This window comes from Crocuta crocuta, unplaced genomic scaffold, assembly GCF_008692635.1.
Source record: "Crocuta crocuta isolate KB4526 unplaced genomic scaffold, BGI_CrCroc_1.0 scaffold29, whole genome shotgun sequence".
Classification (NCBI taxonomy): Eukaryota; Metazoa; Chordata; class Mammalia; order Carnivora; family Hyaenidae; genus Crocuta; species Crocuta crocuta.
Window position 1 is genome coordinate 6,379,897 of NW_027533280.1, and position 16,338 is coordinate 6,396,234.

At 47.1% G+C, this 16,338-nt stretch overlaps 1 protein-coding gene across 2 annotated transcripts in view; it reads left to right on the forward strand.

Annotated features, from left to right (window-relative positions):
• The window catches only part of PTPN11 (protein tyrosine phosphatase non-receptor type 11), a 78,681-nt gene that overhangs the window by 48,649 nt on the left and 13,694 nt on the right, over positions 1–16,338 (forward strand). Inside the window, exons 7-13 of one of the 2 annotated variants that reach the window (XM_077747917.1) lie at positions 46–142; positions 2,633–2,712; positions 2,830–2,988; positions 7,081–7,212; positions 11,227–11,393; positions 12,744–12,811; positions 13,310–13,461. In XM_077747917.1, the coding sequence (XP_077604043.1) occupies positions 46–142; positions 2,633–2,712; positions 2,830–2,988; positions 7,081–7,212; positions 11,227–11,393; positions 12,744–12,811; positions 13,310–13,461 (855 nt within the window). The remainder of the gene's footprint in view (positions 1–45; positions 143–2,632; positions 2,713–2,829; positions 2,989–7,080; positions 7,213–11,226; positions 11,394–12,743; positions 12,812–13,309; positions 13,462–16,338) is intronic. The other variant, XM_077747918.1, reaches the window with a different exon arrangement.

Genomic DNA, 16,338 nt, shown 5'->3' on the forward strand with positions numbered 1-16,338 from the left:
AAAGCTTTCGCCTTGCAATAATAACTTACTTTTTTTTCTCTCCAGACACTACAGCAACAGGAGTGCAAACTTCTCTACAGCCGAAAAGAGGGTCAGAGGCAAGAAAATAAGAACAAAAATAGATATAAAAACATCCTGCCCTGTAAGTATTTGATACTCTGTTCGGTAATAGTCACTCTTGGAGAGTTTGATTCCTCGGTGTCCCTGTGGCTTTTCCCAGGAGCTCCGTGCCTTCTTAGCAGATCCGAGGCCTTAGGCTCTTTTCATTGTGAGCAGTTTCCAAAATCATCAAATGTGAAGGGGATGGAGGATGGCGTTCACTGAGTTCCTGTGACCCTGGTCCTGGGGAAAATTGCCACCAGGTGGTCTTGAGCGTGTTGTTTCCTTTTGTTAATTAACTCTGCCTAAGAGTGAGACTCTCAGGGGAGCTTGGGTGGCTCAGTCGGTTAAAACATATCTGACTTTGGCTCAGGTCGTGATCTCGCGGATCATGAGTTCGAGCCCCACATCAGGCTCTGTGCTAACAGCTCGGAGCCCGGAGCCTGCTTCAGATTCTGTGTCTCCCTCTCTCTCTGCCCCTCCCTCCCTTGTAGTCTGTCTCTCTCTTCCTCAAAAATAAACATAAAAAAAAAAAGAGGAGAATCTCAGGGCTTGCCATCTCCCAGGGTCAGGCCACACCATGACCCTCAGAGATCCCAGGCTGTCCTTGCCCTGCACGACCCAGCTCGTGGCTCTTGGAGAAGACACACCTCTTTGTGGGCCTCCATTCCTTCTCCTGGGGAGCAGGTGGCCTCCTCTCAAGGACCCAGACTGCTCTGCTCCCTGGGCCTCTGAGCTCAAGTCACAGGAGATATAGGTGCATACCTACACTTAGCTCCAAAGAGGTCCCTCAGGATTCATAAGGCACTTAATTTCTCAAGTGCTGCCTGGTGGAGCCCCAGGTGAGCCCCAGGGAACAAGAGGAAGGACAGAGGCCTGTGGTGAGGACCCCAGAGATAACACTAAACCATTGTTTTAGCTCTGTGCCGGGCTCTGCACCTGGGTCACTTACTTTACACCTCACGCGCACAGAGCAGGTATCCTTATTCTCCCGGTTTTCTAGACCATTTCAGCAAGGTCACAAGCGGGCACACTGGCACAGGAACCCTCACAGTAGCTGCTCTGAGCGCCGTGCTCGTGGCGAGGTCTCCAGAGCGGGCCGTACAAGGCAGCCCGCCGGGGTGCGGGGAGGGAACACTTAGAACTTCTCTTGATTTATATCCTTCATCTAAAAAAAGAAAGAAAAATTTAAATCTGACATACAGATTGATGGCAGTGCATGCATAATGTATTTACCAAACTTAAAAATAGGGCATGTTTGTATATACATGTGTATATATTTCAGTGTTCAGAAACTTCACAAAGTTTATTGGGATGCATGAGCCAGTTTGGTGAGCGTTGCTCTCCTGTCTTATTGGGTCCAGGCCATTCTGTCAGGTATCTGAAACCTGTCGTGTGTGTGTGTGTGTGTGTGTGTGTGTATGTGTAGGTAGTCTTTCTCTGCGTACGTATTGACACATACATGATACGTATGTACATCACATCCAAACGGTTATTTGAAATGTGTGTGGATGAGGGTGGGAGAAAGTGGAGGCGTTCGTGACAGTGAGAAAAGGCAATAGGAATTTGCAGGGAATCAGTCTGAGCCACAGCATGGTCCTGATGACCTTGGGGCAGCCCCATCCTGTTTATGTCTGAGTTTTCCTCTCTGCTCAGGAGGCCTCATGGAACTCATTAGTGAGATGCAGTCATGTAGGAAAAGGTGACGGGAACAATCATATGCAGTATCTGAACAGCGTATCGTTGCCTTTTCCTCTCTTAAAGGTCCCAGTCAGATGCTTCCTCCTGATTAACATCTTATTTCTTTAGAGATGACGGTCCAAGGCATACAACTATATCACTAATTCCCATTGTAAAATAAGCTGGTTAGGCAGAGTTCTCAGATTTGTATACCAGTAATGTACTTTGAAAAAAAAATTTTTTTTTTTTNTAGATGTTATATTTTAACGTGCTTCATTTTTTTAAAAAGCCACCATTTTTATTATGGAAAATTGCACAAGTATTCAGAAGTGGACAGAATAATATAAAGAACCATGCATACCCACTCCCCACCTCCCAACATTGTCCACTCATACCCAGTCCTGTTTTATTTATACTCTGAGCCACTTCTCCTCTCCCGCAAAATTATGTTGAAGCAAATCTCAGACATCATGTGACTTATCTGTATTTTACTCTTCTTTTGGTTTAAAAAGAAGTTTTGTTTTGAAATACTTTTAGACTCACAGGATGTTCTAAAAATATACAGAGGGCCCCCACATACTTACCAGCTTCTCCCAGTGGTAATATCCTGGATATCCACAGCACGTTATTAAGACCAAGCAGTTGCTATTGCTTCTTTCTTCTTCTTAAAGACAGCATGATGAGGCATCATGGGGTCTTCAGATCGTTGTTGTGCTCAGTTAGGATTTCATTTTTTACCTGGGTTTATCATTAAGTGAATAAAACTTGGACGAATTGAGGATGAGCTCTTTTGAAATGATTTGTCCCGAAGAAGTATGAGTACTTTTGTGACTGTGGCCTCTTTTTCTTCCAGTCGATCATACCAGAGTTGTCCTCCATGATGGTGATCCCAATGAGCCTGTTTCAGATTACATCAATGCAAACATTATCATGGTAATCTTTGCTTCCCGCAGTGGTTTTCTGAGCAGACATTGCTAGCCAGCCATCTTTTGTATTTCGTATTTCTTGTGACGTTCCAGTGACTGAAGGGTTTTCTTCCTAAATTTCTAGCCTGAGTTTGAAACCAAATGCAACAATTCAAAGCCCAAAAAGAGTTACATCGCCACACAAGGCTGCCTGCAGAACACGGTGAACGACTTCTGGCGGATGGTGTTTCAAGAGAACTCCCGAGTGATTGTCATGACAACGAAAGAAGTGGAGAGAGGAAAGGTACACCCCACGCTCTTCTGATACACTGTGAAGTGTCAGACAGGTCAGGTTGACCATGTTAAGAATCGAATAAACAAATTAGGCTTCCTCTGACTGACCCTCTGGAGGAAAGGGAGTAGATCTAAGAAATGTGATTACAACAGGCCACGGTGTAGTTCTCTTTAGGTTCCTTCTGCTTGGGGTTCATGGAGCTTCTTGGATCTGTGGGATGTATAGTTTTCTTCAAATTTGGGAATGTTTATTATTTCTTCAGACATGGGACACCGGTTACACGTACAGTAGGCTGCTTGATGCTGTCCTGCAGCCCATGGAGGCTTTGCTCCTTTTGCTCAGCTGGCTTTTTCCCCCTTGGTTTCGTTTTGGACACTTTGTTTTGCTGTTATGTCTTCAGGTTGATTTTTTTTTCTGCAGTGTGTCATCTGCTGTTAGTACTATTCAGTGTGTTCTCTGCAGCAGACACTTGTCTTTTTCTTCTCTGGAAGTTTTCTTGTTTTTTTTTTAATATATAAAACTAATTTTTTATTATTATTATTGAAATTTTCTATTTCATTTGAATCCAGGTTAACATATAGTATGATACTGATTTCAGGAGTAGGATTTAGTGATTCATCACTTACATATAACACCCAGTGCTCATCCCAACAAGTGTTCTCCTTAATGTCTGTCACCCATTTGTTTTTGTGTTTGTTAAAAAAAAATTGTTTTTAAATTATTTAACGTTTGTTTGTTTATTTTGAGAGAGAGAGAGAGAGCGCGCGCGAACAGGGGAGGGCCAGAGAGAAAAGGAGACACAGAACCTGAAGCAGGCTCCAGGCTCCAAGCTGTCAGCACAGAGCCAGAAATGGGGCTCAAACTTATGAACTGTGAGATCATGACCTGAGCTGAAGTCAGGTGCTCAACCAACCGAGTTTTGTTTTTAATGCCGTCTGTCTCTCTTTAACTTAAACCTTTTGGCCATATGGAGTATATTTGTAATAACTGTTTTCATTAAGAACAGTCCTTATTACTAATTCTGTTATATATGTCTTTTCATTTTTCCTGTTTTTTTAGTTGTTTAAGGTGGAAGGGTAAATCTAGCCCCTGTTACTTTATTGTATCCAGGAGCAGAGGTCTAGAAGGCAATGTGAAAAGCCCTATCTAGTACCTTCAAAAGATTGGTACTAACACTAGTGATTTCACTGGTCATTAAGTCATACTTACCATGACTTGTAGGCATTTAAAAATTAATTTGAACGCATTATCGTCATGGTTAAAGTTGCCTTTGTCACCATCCCTTGTCTACCCATTTAATAGCCCTGTTACCAGTGCGATGTGTATTCTTCCGTGCTATCTTCTTGGCATTTACATACGTACGTGTATGGGAGGCATTACGTACCTACATTTACGTATATGCATGTATTTACAGATCTGTGGGTGCCTATGGAAGTATATAGTACTAACTGCTGAAAAATACTGTACGTAAAAGTGTTTTCATGCATGGGTTTTGTTGTGCATCTTGGGCCCCACCAAAGTGAATGTTCTAATAACATCTACTGTTAGTGCATATCGGCCAGTCTCTATTTAGTAAGTTGCGTGATTTTCCGTGGTGAGGATATACCATAATTTATTTCTCCATTTTGTGTTGAGCCTTTAAGTGTTTCAGTTTTTGCTCTTAACAAGCAGTGCTGAAGTGAATAATCTCATTCCTGCTTGTGTAGGTATGCATGTGGCAGGTGTTTCTCTAGGGTAGATGCAAGAAAAAGAAAGGCCAGGTCCTAGGGTGTGCATGTTGTAAATTACAATAAATACTGCCAAACTGCCCCCGAGGGGTTGATCTAGCGCGCACCCCCTCCCCAGCTGCGCATGCCCACTACTCCTCTCCCTACACTTTTCGTGACCCTTACGGCCTTTAAAAATTACAGCATCCCACACCTACTGAGAAGCAGATGGATCTCACTGAGTAAGGCTCTGTGCCTTATCCCAAAGTGAGCCCGTCCGTGTGGGTTTTTAATGTGGAAAAGTCCTGTGTTTTTGCGTTCTAGTCAAAGTTCTTTTGTAGTTATACTTTAATTGGTTTGCATAAAATTTTCATGGAATACAGCAGTCATGTCTGTAAGTTAAACCTAAGACAGATGGGTGATTTGGATTTTAGTGCTCTAATGTAATTTTCCTATCAGTTTTGAAGGGCGGTGTGATTTTCTAAGATTTTTGTCATTGTGCTAACCAGTTTCAGCACTCCTAAAAACATTTGAGGCTAGACCTGGTCACTGTGAAGCAAAGGCTTCCTCCAGCAGCTACGTGCAGCAACATTGGATGTTCTTGAATTAATGGACAGGTTAAAACACCTTCCTAGTGTCTGCTTCGGGTGACGGTCACCTGCCCTATGTATAGAATGGAAAACTGAGCCCTCTGTCCTGCCTGTTGTCCGTCTCATAGGATGCTCCCTCTTCTCAGGGGACCAGAGGGCATGAAGAAAGGGTTCTTGTGTCACTTCAGAGGAATTAGTTTTGGTCCCTTTCAGAAGAGCTGCCGGAAGCTCCTAGAACAGACAGACATTGGGCAAATCACTGTCCCCCACTCCTCACCTCTGCCCCCAAGTCTGCACTGGCTTCCCGATGATGCTCTTCAGTCCGAGATGGAGAGGATAATGGACACATTCTCTCCACAGGTGGTTCTGATAACCTGCTCTCTCAGGTCCCCCTCTCCACCCAACATTGCTCAGGAGAAAACCCAGACTCTGGATTCCTTTTGATTCCTGGGCTTTAGTTTAAAAACTGAGGTATTAGTGCTCACATTTTAGAATTTGTCTGCCAAAGTCAATGTCAGAGTTTGGAAAACTGGGAGGAGGGCCGCAGTAGTCTGCTGATACTTAAAGTCCGCTGAAATGTTTTCAGAGTTACGATTTAATTTTTTGTGCTCTGTTGAGTCTCTTGAGCAGCCAGCAGTCACAACCACAGCACTGGGTACCATTAATATTAAAAGTGCTTACTTGGGGATAATAAAAATTGTATCAAATCTGTGAAAGAAGTATTTGGATCTACAGAATGCTGGAGAGAAAGCTGAATTCGGAATAATAATAAAAGACCGTGTAAGCCATTGCCAGGCAAAAAAGTTGTACCGTCTGTTAATACTTCTGGTCAACTTCCTTCTGCCATGTTTCTCCCCCTCACCCTTTCAATTAATCATTGACTATGGGGATGCCTGCAGCTGCTCTCTTATTTCTAGTACTATAACTGAATCTCTTTGTCTTCTCAGCATAAAAGGTGAGTTTCTCATGCTAATGTCTCTTGCCTTTTCTCTTGATGTCTCAGTGGTTGTGGAAAGTCCACTCCCAGAAAAAACCAAAACACAAAAACCTCCTCTGCCCGGGGCACATCACCAAATATATACAGACTCATCTCTCATTGAGCTAAATATCTTCCTCTTTGGCAACAAGAATGATTTACTTGGTGCCATATTTTTCAATCTGTCTGCTCTGAAGCCAGCAGCTATTACAGGCTTGGCGTTCCCAGGCACCCACTAAGCGAAGGTGACGTGTGTGGTAGGTATCAGATGGAGCTGGATATAGAAGAAGCAGCTGGTTCAAAACTGCATCGCTGCCTTTCGGTGCTGGAGTTGTTCACACTTGGGTTAGATAAGGCACGGAGTCCTCCCACTCGGGTGCGGAAGCGACCCAGACAGTGTGGCTCTTGGGGGAGCCCATCCATTTCCAGAGTGATGGCTTGGGTCCCCTGTGGAGTAACTGGCAGATCCCTGGAATCCAGAGTTCAGTGGTGGCTAGGCAGACCCCTCAAACTGGCCAGTCCCTCACTCTGCACCTTTGGTTCCTTAGAGATAAGTAAACAATCCTTGACGGTCCCTTCACATGGGTCTTAGGTCAGCCGACTCTGCAAAGGCTGACCTCTCTTCCCCCTACTCTCCCCGGCTTTCCAAGCACCTGCTTTTCTTATTTCAACTTATTTTTCCTTTTCTTTGAAATTCTAACAGATGCCAGACAGGCCATTTTCTGTATCTTGGTTATTAAGCAGGACTCGAACGTTTATTTTCTGCTGATCTGGGCTTTTCATTTCAGAATTCACAGAGATTAACTATCTTCTCTCTGATCCCTTCCAGAGTAAGTGTGTCAAATACTGGCCCGACGAGTGTGCTCTCAAAGAATATGGGGTCATGCGTGTTAGGAACGTCAAAGAAAGTGCCGCTCATGACTATACATTAAGAGAACTTAAACTTTCGAAGGTTGGACAAGTAAGTATATTGTCGTTTCTTAGAGACTTTGGTAACTGGTCATGGTATGCACCAATCCCGGGTCCTGGAGTCACCCACATCTGCATATATCCACGCTCTCATTCACTCGCTGATTGGGTGTCTTCTGTGTACCGGATGCGCGCTGGGATGGTGGCAACGAGACAGCCACGATTCCTGCCCTCCGAGCCTAAGGAGACAGAAGGTTACAAAGCAAACAACCAACTAAGCTTTCCAGTTGTGCTCAGTCTCCCAGGGCTCCAGGATGTCCTGTTAGAAGTGACTGGGTACTAGAGATGGAGTAATCAGGGAGATGACTGTCAGAGAGTCAGATACAACCTTTCTGAGGCTGTGTCACTTGAGCTGGAGGTGGGGGACCCAGGCACCTAGAGCGTCCAGAGAGGAGTGTTCCAGGCGGTGGGAGCAGCAAGTGCAAAGGCCCTGAGGCCTGTTTAGTGATCGGATTCCATGGCATAGGTCTTAACTGCACGTAGTTTAAGTGTGTTACTGGGGTGACTAACTTCACAGAACGGTGTTGGATTTGGATTTATTTTCATTTCATTGTGAGAGGGGGCTTACTTTTTCAAGGCCTTTTGGGGACACAGGGACGAATGAAACCTTTGTCCTCAAGGAATTAAAATCACGTAGCTGTGAGAAGCCACAGGTATAGATAGCCGCACCGTGGACCCGGGCTGTAACAAATCCGAAGTGTCATGGAATTGCAAAGGCTGAGCGTCCTTCCTCTGGGGCATCAGGGAGACTGTCTCAAAAGAGGCGGGGCTTTTCCGTGTGAGGTTTCCATCGGAGAAGATGATGGAGAGAGGGTTCCCAGAGGGAGGTGTCCCGGTGAGCCTGGCACTGCAGTGCAGATGGAAGGGGAATGGGATTTATGGGGAGTGAAGGCAGGTGGGAGATGGAGACTAGAGAGAGAGGCTGGTACCAAGTTGGGAAGAGTCTTAACTCCCATGTTAAGAATGCGAACTCCGTGCGCTAGTTAGCCCGGAGCCCGTAGTGATGTTGGTGCCAAGTGAGTGCACACACTCGCCGTGTGCCAGGAAGGTGTCTGACAGCCTTGGGGTGGGGGTGGGGGAGGCCAGGCTGAGTGGCCCAAGTGGCCGGCAGGCCTGTTAGGAGGCCGCTGTGGTGGTCTGGGTCTGCCAGCCTCCCCTCCAGCTCAGATCCTGGGGACTCTGGCAGTTGCTCTTTCTTGTTTTGCTTCTTATTCCCGCCTTTGGAAATGAATAGCATGTAAATTCCAGAACAAATGGTGGAAGAGGAGCGATGGACGCCTTGAGGTGGCACCTGCGGGACGTGGGCACAGTTGGGCTATTGGAGGAGGAGGTGGAGGAGGGGCAGCCAAACGCAGTGGGCAGTGGCGCTGTGACGAGGCCAGAGAGCTGGCAGAGGATGTACAGGGTGGCAGAGCTTCAGCTGCCCAGGTGAATGGTGGCGCGGTGGACGGAGGGGGGCTGCCTGGAGGTAATTGAGCAGACGCGAAGGGGTTTGGTGACAGTGCGGATGAGGGCCGAGGCTGGCGTTAAGGATGACCCCCAGTTTTCTAGCGGGAGCGCGGGGTTGGTGGCGTGGAGTTGAGGAGGGCGGAAGGGTCAGCAACCTTCTGGATGTGTAGATGGTGAGATGCCTTTGAGACATCAAAGCGAAGATGCCAGGGAGGCAGGAATGTGAACGAGGAGGGAGGTGGGACCCAGAGCATCGTGGGGGGTGGACGGTCAGTCCTTCTGTGGCGGCAGGACGGGAAGAGGAGACGGTGGCCATAGATGCAGGTAGAGGAGCTGGAATGGATTTCCTGTCTGTTCTCTGTGCGGCCAGGCCATCAGCTGGTATTCAGAGGGACTCCGAGACGAACTGTGTGGGACGGTGGGGAAAGTATTGAGTGGTAATGTAGTCAGAGCAGGGAGGAGGGGAATCCAGCCTGATTTCGGGCAGCACCGAGTGCCCTGCTGAGGGGGCGAACGTGAACACTTAGCGACACCGGTCCCTCGGTGTGACTTTTCTCCTAGGACGCTCCGTTCCTTGGATATAAAACAGAGAAGGTGGGTGGTTGGTTTTGTACAGGCTTGGGGCTTGGCCCGGGGATGGGGTGGAGGGAGCGAGAGTGGAGGGAAGGGAGGTATGTGGGGGAGGGCGGTTGTCAGAATAGGACCCAGAACCGAAGCCCACCAAGGGGATGGGGAAAGCAGGTGGAGAGTCGGGGAGGGCCCGGCGGTCTGCTGAGCTCCATGAAGCGGCTGGGGGGACCTAAGCGAGCTGGAAGCCTGCGCACTTGCTGCCACTTCTGATGTCAGTGGGGGTGTGGTTCTGCCCATGGTGGCGGGGGGGGCGGTTCACTCCGCCATAGAGATCGAGAGGGAAGCTGGAAAGACACAGCAGAAGCTGCAGAAACGAAAGAGACTTAGAAGACACTGGCCAGAGATGCCGTGGGGCTTTGTTTAGTTTTAGAGGTAACCGCCCATCTTTCTGTTATCAGGTGTTTCTGAGTAGCAGGTGGGTTTTTCTTGTTTTAGTAATAAACCATCCATCTTCTGTTAACTGAGATTTTTGAACAGCAGGTACAGGAAAAGTTGGCATTTGGGTTCGTGTTTTATACCTGTGGATTCAGGTGCTGACACAGGACAGATTATTTCTCTAGAATTGCTGGTCACATGTTACCTGCTTTTTATATAACACATTACATTTTTTCTAAAGTGCGATGACATGATCTCCTTTAAGCTTCCTAACTGGCCAGCAGAGATCTCGTGGGACAGAGGTTTACCAGGGAGGAGGAGCGTGGGTGTGCAGGGCAGCTGGGCCTCATTCCCGCAGTGTTCTCTGACCCGTGTGGCCCCTGAGCTTTGGCCAACTGGTATCGTCAAGACAAATTTTTATCGTGACATCAGTAAACTAAATGCATGTAATTCAAGAAAAGATCCTAATTCTGGTTCAGATTCCTTGGATGTCTTGAGAGTCGCTGGTGGTGGGCACTGGCTTAATTGCTCTCTTTTAAAAATCTCCTTTAGAAACGTCGGAAGCTTGGGTTGCCTTCAGATATGTAGCACAAACATGCAACAGTGAACAGCAGAGCTACAATGGCCTCATCTGGGTAGATTGGGAACACGGCGCTTTTAGTCTTCTCTCTCTCTCTCTCCCTCTCTCTCTCTTTTAATGTTTATTTGAGAGAGAAAGAGCCGGGGAGAGGGAGGGAGAATCTCACGCAGACTCTGTGCTGTCCGTGCAGAGCCCCACGCGGGACTCGGGCTCCCGAATCATAAGATCATGACCTGAGCCAAAATCAAGTGTTGTACGCTTAACCGACCGAGCCACCCAGGTGCCCGGTCTTCCATAGTCCTGACCTTTATTAATGGTCCCTCTCTTCAGACCGTGGTTAAGTCTGCTGCTGCCACCAAGTAGTGGCTGTGTTCCTCGGTCCTGTTGAATCCTCACGGTAGGGTTGTGAGAGACCTTATCCCATTTGCAAGTGAAGAAATTGATGCTTAGAGACATCCGGGGACCACAGGGGGAATTCTGGGATTGGGGCCTAAGACCCAGCCTTCTGATTGCAAAGCCTGCCTTTTTACCTACTTTGCACTAAACAGAAATTTAAAATACGGTGATATTATAATAAAAGTGGGTGTTTTGGGGGAGGAAAGGAGGGCTGAGTATAAAAAGAGAAAGAGGCAAACAGGTCTTGAGGGGAGAGCTGTTTTCTCATCTGCTGGGCCCCTGGGAGAAGCCGTGGCCCACAGGCCTCCATTGCCTCCCGAGTTGAGCTCCGTGTGGACATGGGGGGACGGGGGCACCCCCTGCCGCGAGGATACTGCGAGGTGATTCAGGTTGTGACATTCCCATTGCTACAGCAAACATTTTGGTTCATGACAGAGGCAAGGACTTGCCTGCAGCGCTGCTCAGCCAGATCCAGGAGGGATGATCTGGGAAACTCGCACATGGGCTCTGGGAAGGATCAGAAGCGGCGATTCCTCAACCCCTTGATTTATTTAATTCTTTCTCTGGTTTTTTTTGGCTCTACTCCAGGGCAATACAGAGAGAACCGTGTGGCAGTACCACTTTCGGACCTGGCCGGACCACGGGGTGCCCACTGACCCCGGGGGCGTGCTGGACTTCCTGGAGGAGGTCCACCATAAGCAAGAGAGCATCGTGGACGCGGGGCCCGTGGTGGTTCACTGCAGGTGACCGGCCCTGACGCCGCTCTGGGCTGTGGACTGGCCGCCTCTTAATGCTCAGGGCTTGTTTGTACCTACCCACCCCCGCTCTTTGCCCTGAGAAGCATTTACCCTTGCTGGAGGCGTGTGTAGACTGCACTGAGGGACACTCAGCCTCCAGACTGTGTTTCTCCTGCAGCATCCTCATTCTCAAGGAACCCTTCTGTCGTCTCGTAATGTCAGCTTGGTTTTCCTGTTTTTTTTAATTTCTACTTATTAAAAACATTTTTAGTGCTTATTTGAGAGAGAGAGAGTGCATGTGTGCGGAGGAGAGGGAGAGAGAGAATCCCAAGCAGGCTCTGGTGCTGACAGCCATGGCACGGGGCTCGAACCCACAAACCGTGAGAGCATGACCTGAGCCGAAATCAAGAGTCAGACGCCCAACCGACGGAGCCCCCCAGGCACCCCCAGTTTCCTTTTATAATATAGTGACTTAGGGTTCATCACTTTAATCGTGATTGTATTCTCTTCTGCCACATAAGTAAGGTCCATTTTCCCCCAATAATATACTTGTTTGCTTTCAAAGATTCAGACCACTCCCCACACAGGCCTCTGAAGGCCATGCCTACAGCCTCTCACCACAGTTTACAGCCCACTGGTGCCCAAGTCTGGGCTTCGTGGTTACACTGGGGAAAGTTTAATTTCCCAGATCTCATCCATGTGTTGGACAAATAGCTGTGTGTGAAACCTTATTCCCTTTTTTAAAAAGCTACTCTTGGGGCACCTGGGTGGCTCAGTCGGTTAAGCGTCCAACTTCAGCTCAGGTCATGATCTCAGGGTTCATGAGTTTGAGCCCCACGTTGAGTTCTGTGCTGACACCTCGGAACCTGGAGCCTGCTTCGGATTCTGTGTCTCCCTCTCTCTCTGCCCATCCCCTGGTCACGCTCTGTCTCTCTCTCTCTCTCTCAAAAATAAACATGAAAAAAAAATTTTTTTAAAAAGCTGTTTATTGAGCACTTGCTCTGTGCCAGCCTCTGAGCTTTGTGTTTTCCATATATTACTAACATTTGATGCACATAACATCCCTGTAAGGCATATACTACCGTCCCCATTTCACAGATGAGTAAACTGAGGGTCAGAGAGTGTGTGGGACTTGCCTCAGGCACATTGTACAGGAGAAGCCCCAGGTTCCAAGTATAGGTTGGACTAATTCCAAAGCCCTGTGCTCTAGCTAATCTATTCTCAAATACAAATAGATAGTCTTATAAATACTCCCATGAGCAGACATTGTTTCTGTTAATATTAATAGCTTGGTTTTGAGTCTGAAACCCCCATGAATGACTCCATTGTCATTGCTCTTTGTCCTTCTACCCACAGTGCTGGAATTGGCCGGACAGGGACGTTCATTGTGATTGATATCCTTATTGACATCATCAGAGAGAAAGGTAGGTCATCTGGAGGGCAAGAAGCTATAGTTCCTGTTGTTAGTTTATGGAAGGAAAATGCTCGTGAAAATAGCCTCGGGGAGAGAATTTGAATGTTAAAACATTTTCACAGATGTAGGCTGAAGACTTTGACTTTCAGTCTGTTTGCGAGAGAACAAAAGCGGTTCTGTTTGAGCTCTTGACATAAATGAAGCCTGGAGCTGGGGGTCCCGAGCTGTGGTCTCCAGCGGTGGCCTCTGCCACGCGCCTCATCTTGGCTGATGTTATGGGGCGGTGCTGCTTGGAAAGTGGGGGGTTCCTGACCTCCAGCACCTTCTCAGGTAATCTTCTGGGATCCTTTGTATTGATTGGAAGGCCAGTGCAGCCCTCGGATCACGTTCAGTTTGACCATTAAAGACTGAATTTGCTTTATCTCGGAGTCTGCTGAAGGTTGTGTGTTAACCCCCTTCATCCTGGCTCTGCAGTGTCTCCCAGCACCTCATGGTGTTTGCTTTGCAGGTGTCGACTGTGACATTGACGTTCCCAAAACCATTCAGATGGTGCGGTCTCAGAGGTCAGGGATGGTCCAAACGGAAGCCCAGTACCGCTTCATCTACATGGCTGTTCAGCATTACATCGAAACACTACAGCGCAGGATCGAAGAGGAGCAGGTACCGGGCCGGGCCGGCATGCGCTCTTCCACGTCCTTTCCTGGGAAGCTCCCGTACGCTCTCCTTTTGAGCAGGATGGGCCTCCGGGAGACAGTGGTCAGTGTTTGGGAATGGGAACCTCGTTCCCAAGCAGGAAGGGCCTCTCAGAAATCATTCCCTGCCTCACAACTCTGATTTTTCAGTCCAGGGTACCTTAGGGAGGGGCACCCGGCAATCCTCCTGGCCTGGCAGATTGGGCACCCGCCACGTGGAAAGGTTAGGATTTTCCCAGGATTTTCATGAGGCAGGTTAGGAAATGAAGGCCTCGAAGTTTCCGGCCTGTTCCAGTTTTGATCCGGGCCATCTTTATCCTGATCCTGTCTCTTAAACGGGTGCTTCACTCTTCGTAGCACACAGCAGTTTGAACCATCAATTTGGTTGAGTTGGAAACAGTGAAATTTCAATTTTAATAAGCCATGCATAATGAAGAAGAATGTGGAATTGGAGCCTTTCCATTTGAAGCTATTCATAACAGACACAAAGCTGAGTTAATTAGAAATCTGCTGAGAGGAGGGAAATGAGACTGCTCTTTTGGGGATCTGTGCTTCTCCCCCGCCCCTCCCCAGCCCCGCTGCTCCGCCGCAGACAGGCCTGCGTCACCCCGTTCGTTGCCTTCCAGAGAACCCGGCTTCTCAAAATGATGCCTGCCAGTGAATTGAAAGACTCGTAGCCACATCAGCAGGGCCTGGTTAGCTCAGTTAGCCTCTAGGTTCGCAGTTCACATGAAGACACTGGGTTGTTTTCATTGTACAAAAACGTCTTCAGAAGCAGTGTGGATATAGAAACGTAACATCAAATAGTCAGCGGTAACTGGTTTCAACCTTTAGTGCGTTAAATCTGACTTGGTGTTACGAATATTTTAGATGGATACGATAGCCTGTTTTCTCTGTCTTCCAGTTGTACTTAATTTGGGCCAGGAACAGTTAAAGCATAAAGTTGCCCTCGAGAAGAATCTCACACTAAATACAAAGAGAATATAGCACTGTTGGTACAAACTGGAAAATATTCAGGAATGTCGTGAAGCACATAATGTAATCTTGTGTGGAAAAGCTGGGGAAGGAGCTCTCTTTAGTTCATTCAGAAACTTTGGTGTTTATCCTTGTTCTGGACTCTTCAGGGACTTCCTCTCCCAGCCGTTAGAGCACTTCAGATCTCCTCATTATCACATACAGTCTCTCTGACCCTAAATCTTGAGGATTTGTAATTTGGGTTTAGGAGCTCCTTTAAAAATGTCTTTATTGCCGCCTTCTTTGGGGGTCAGAAGGAGAGAGACAAAAATGTTCCATAATAATGGAAGTACTATAGAATCTAGAAACTGAATGTCCCTGATAATCCTACCCCAAGAGCGCTTGCATGCATTCATTCCCTCAGCCCGTATTTTTTGGTGCTGATACGTGCCAGCAACTGTCCTCAGCACGTTAACTGCGGTTTGGTCTAAGAGCCTTCAGAGTTTAAAAAAAGTGTTGGCTTAGATTATTCATTTTTATTTATTTATTTTTTAATGTTTTTATTTATTTCTGACAGAGAGAGAAAGAGAGACAGCGTGAGCAGGGGAGGGTCAGAGAGAGAGGGAGACACAGAATCTGAAACAGGCTCCAGGCTCTGAGCTGTCAGCACAGAGCCCGACGCGGGGCTCGAACCCACGAACTGTGAGATCATGACCTGAGCCGAAGTCAGATGCTTAACTGACTGAGCCACCCAGGCACCCTGATTTTTATTTATTTTTAAGTTTTTATTTTTTTAATGTTTATTTATTTTGAGAGAGAGTGCACACCCTCTGGGGGAGGGGCAGAGAGAGAGGAGAGAGAGAATCCCAAGCAGGCTCTAGGCTCCATGCTGTCAGCATAGACCCTGCCTAGGGGGGTCGATCTCACGAATGATTTCATGACTGGAGCGTCTTAACTGACTGAGCCACCCGGGTGTCCTAGATTATTCATTTTTAGGGACTTAAAAAGGTTTTTTTAATGTTTATTTATTATGAGAGAGAGAGAGACACACAGAGTGTGAGCAGGGGAGGGGCAGAGAGCGAGGAAGACTCAGAATCTGAAGCAGGCTCCAGGCTCGGAGCTGTCAGCACACAGCCCAACGCAGGGCTCAAACTCATGAACTGTGAGATCTTGACCTGAGCCAAAGTCAGATGCTTAACTAACTGAGCCATCCAGGCGCCCCTAAAAATAAGATCCTATAATGCGTGATTTTCTGCATTGTACTGTTCGATTCTGTGCATGAACTTACTACCTGATTTCATGGTAAAGTAAGAAGCACCTTCATCTAGTAGAAAGCTTAAGTGGTAGACCTAAAAACAGTAAAGCCATCCGAGTTTTAAATTAAGCAGAAGGATGAAACTCATTCAGGATCGTTGATTTATTCTTTTAAATGCCATCGTTTTCAAAATTCTGAAGAGTTAAGGACCTTTGGGAGTGAAGGAATTTGCTGACAAGGGTAAATGGAAAAAGACCGTGAGTCAGGGACAGCGAGCCGGGGAAGGAAGCAGGAAGCAGTGACAGGGGAGGGGAAGCAAAAAACAGGTGGGCGTCCAGGGGAAGGTGCGAGTGAGGCGAGTTTGAGAAAATTCTCAACTTTTTTTATAAAAATAAATCCTTTATAAATCCTTCATAGGATTCTTCCCACACTCTGCCATTTACTTGAAAGTAGATTCCTTTGTTAACTTCCATTTACGGTATTAATTCTTTTATTTGCAAAAACAGTGTATGGAATTTCCTTCACCCTGTTGACATTTTATCATTCATTCGTATTTTCTTTCTCTCTCTGTACAGATATATAATTTTAAAAATGAAATGTTTCTAAGTTGCAAACCTTTGTGCCCCTTTGCCTCTT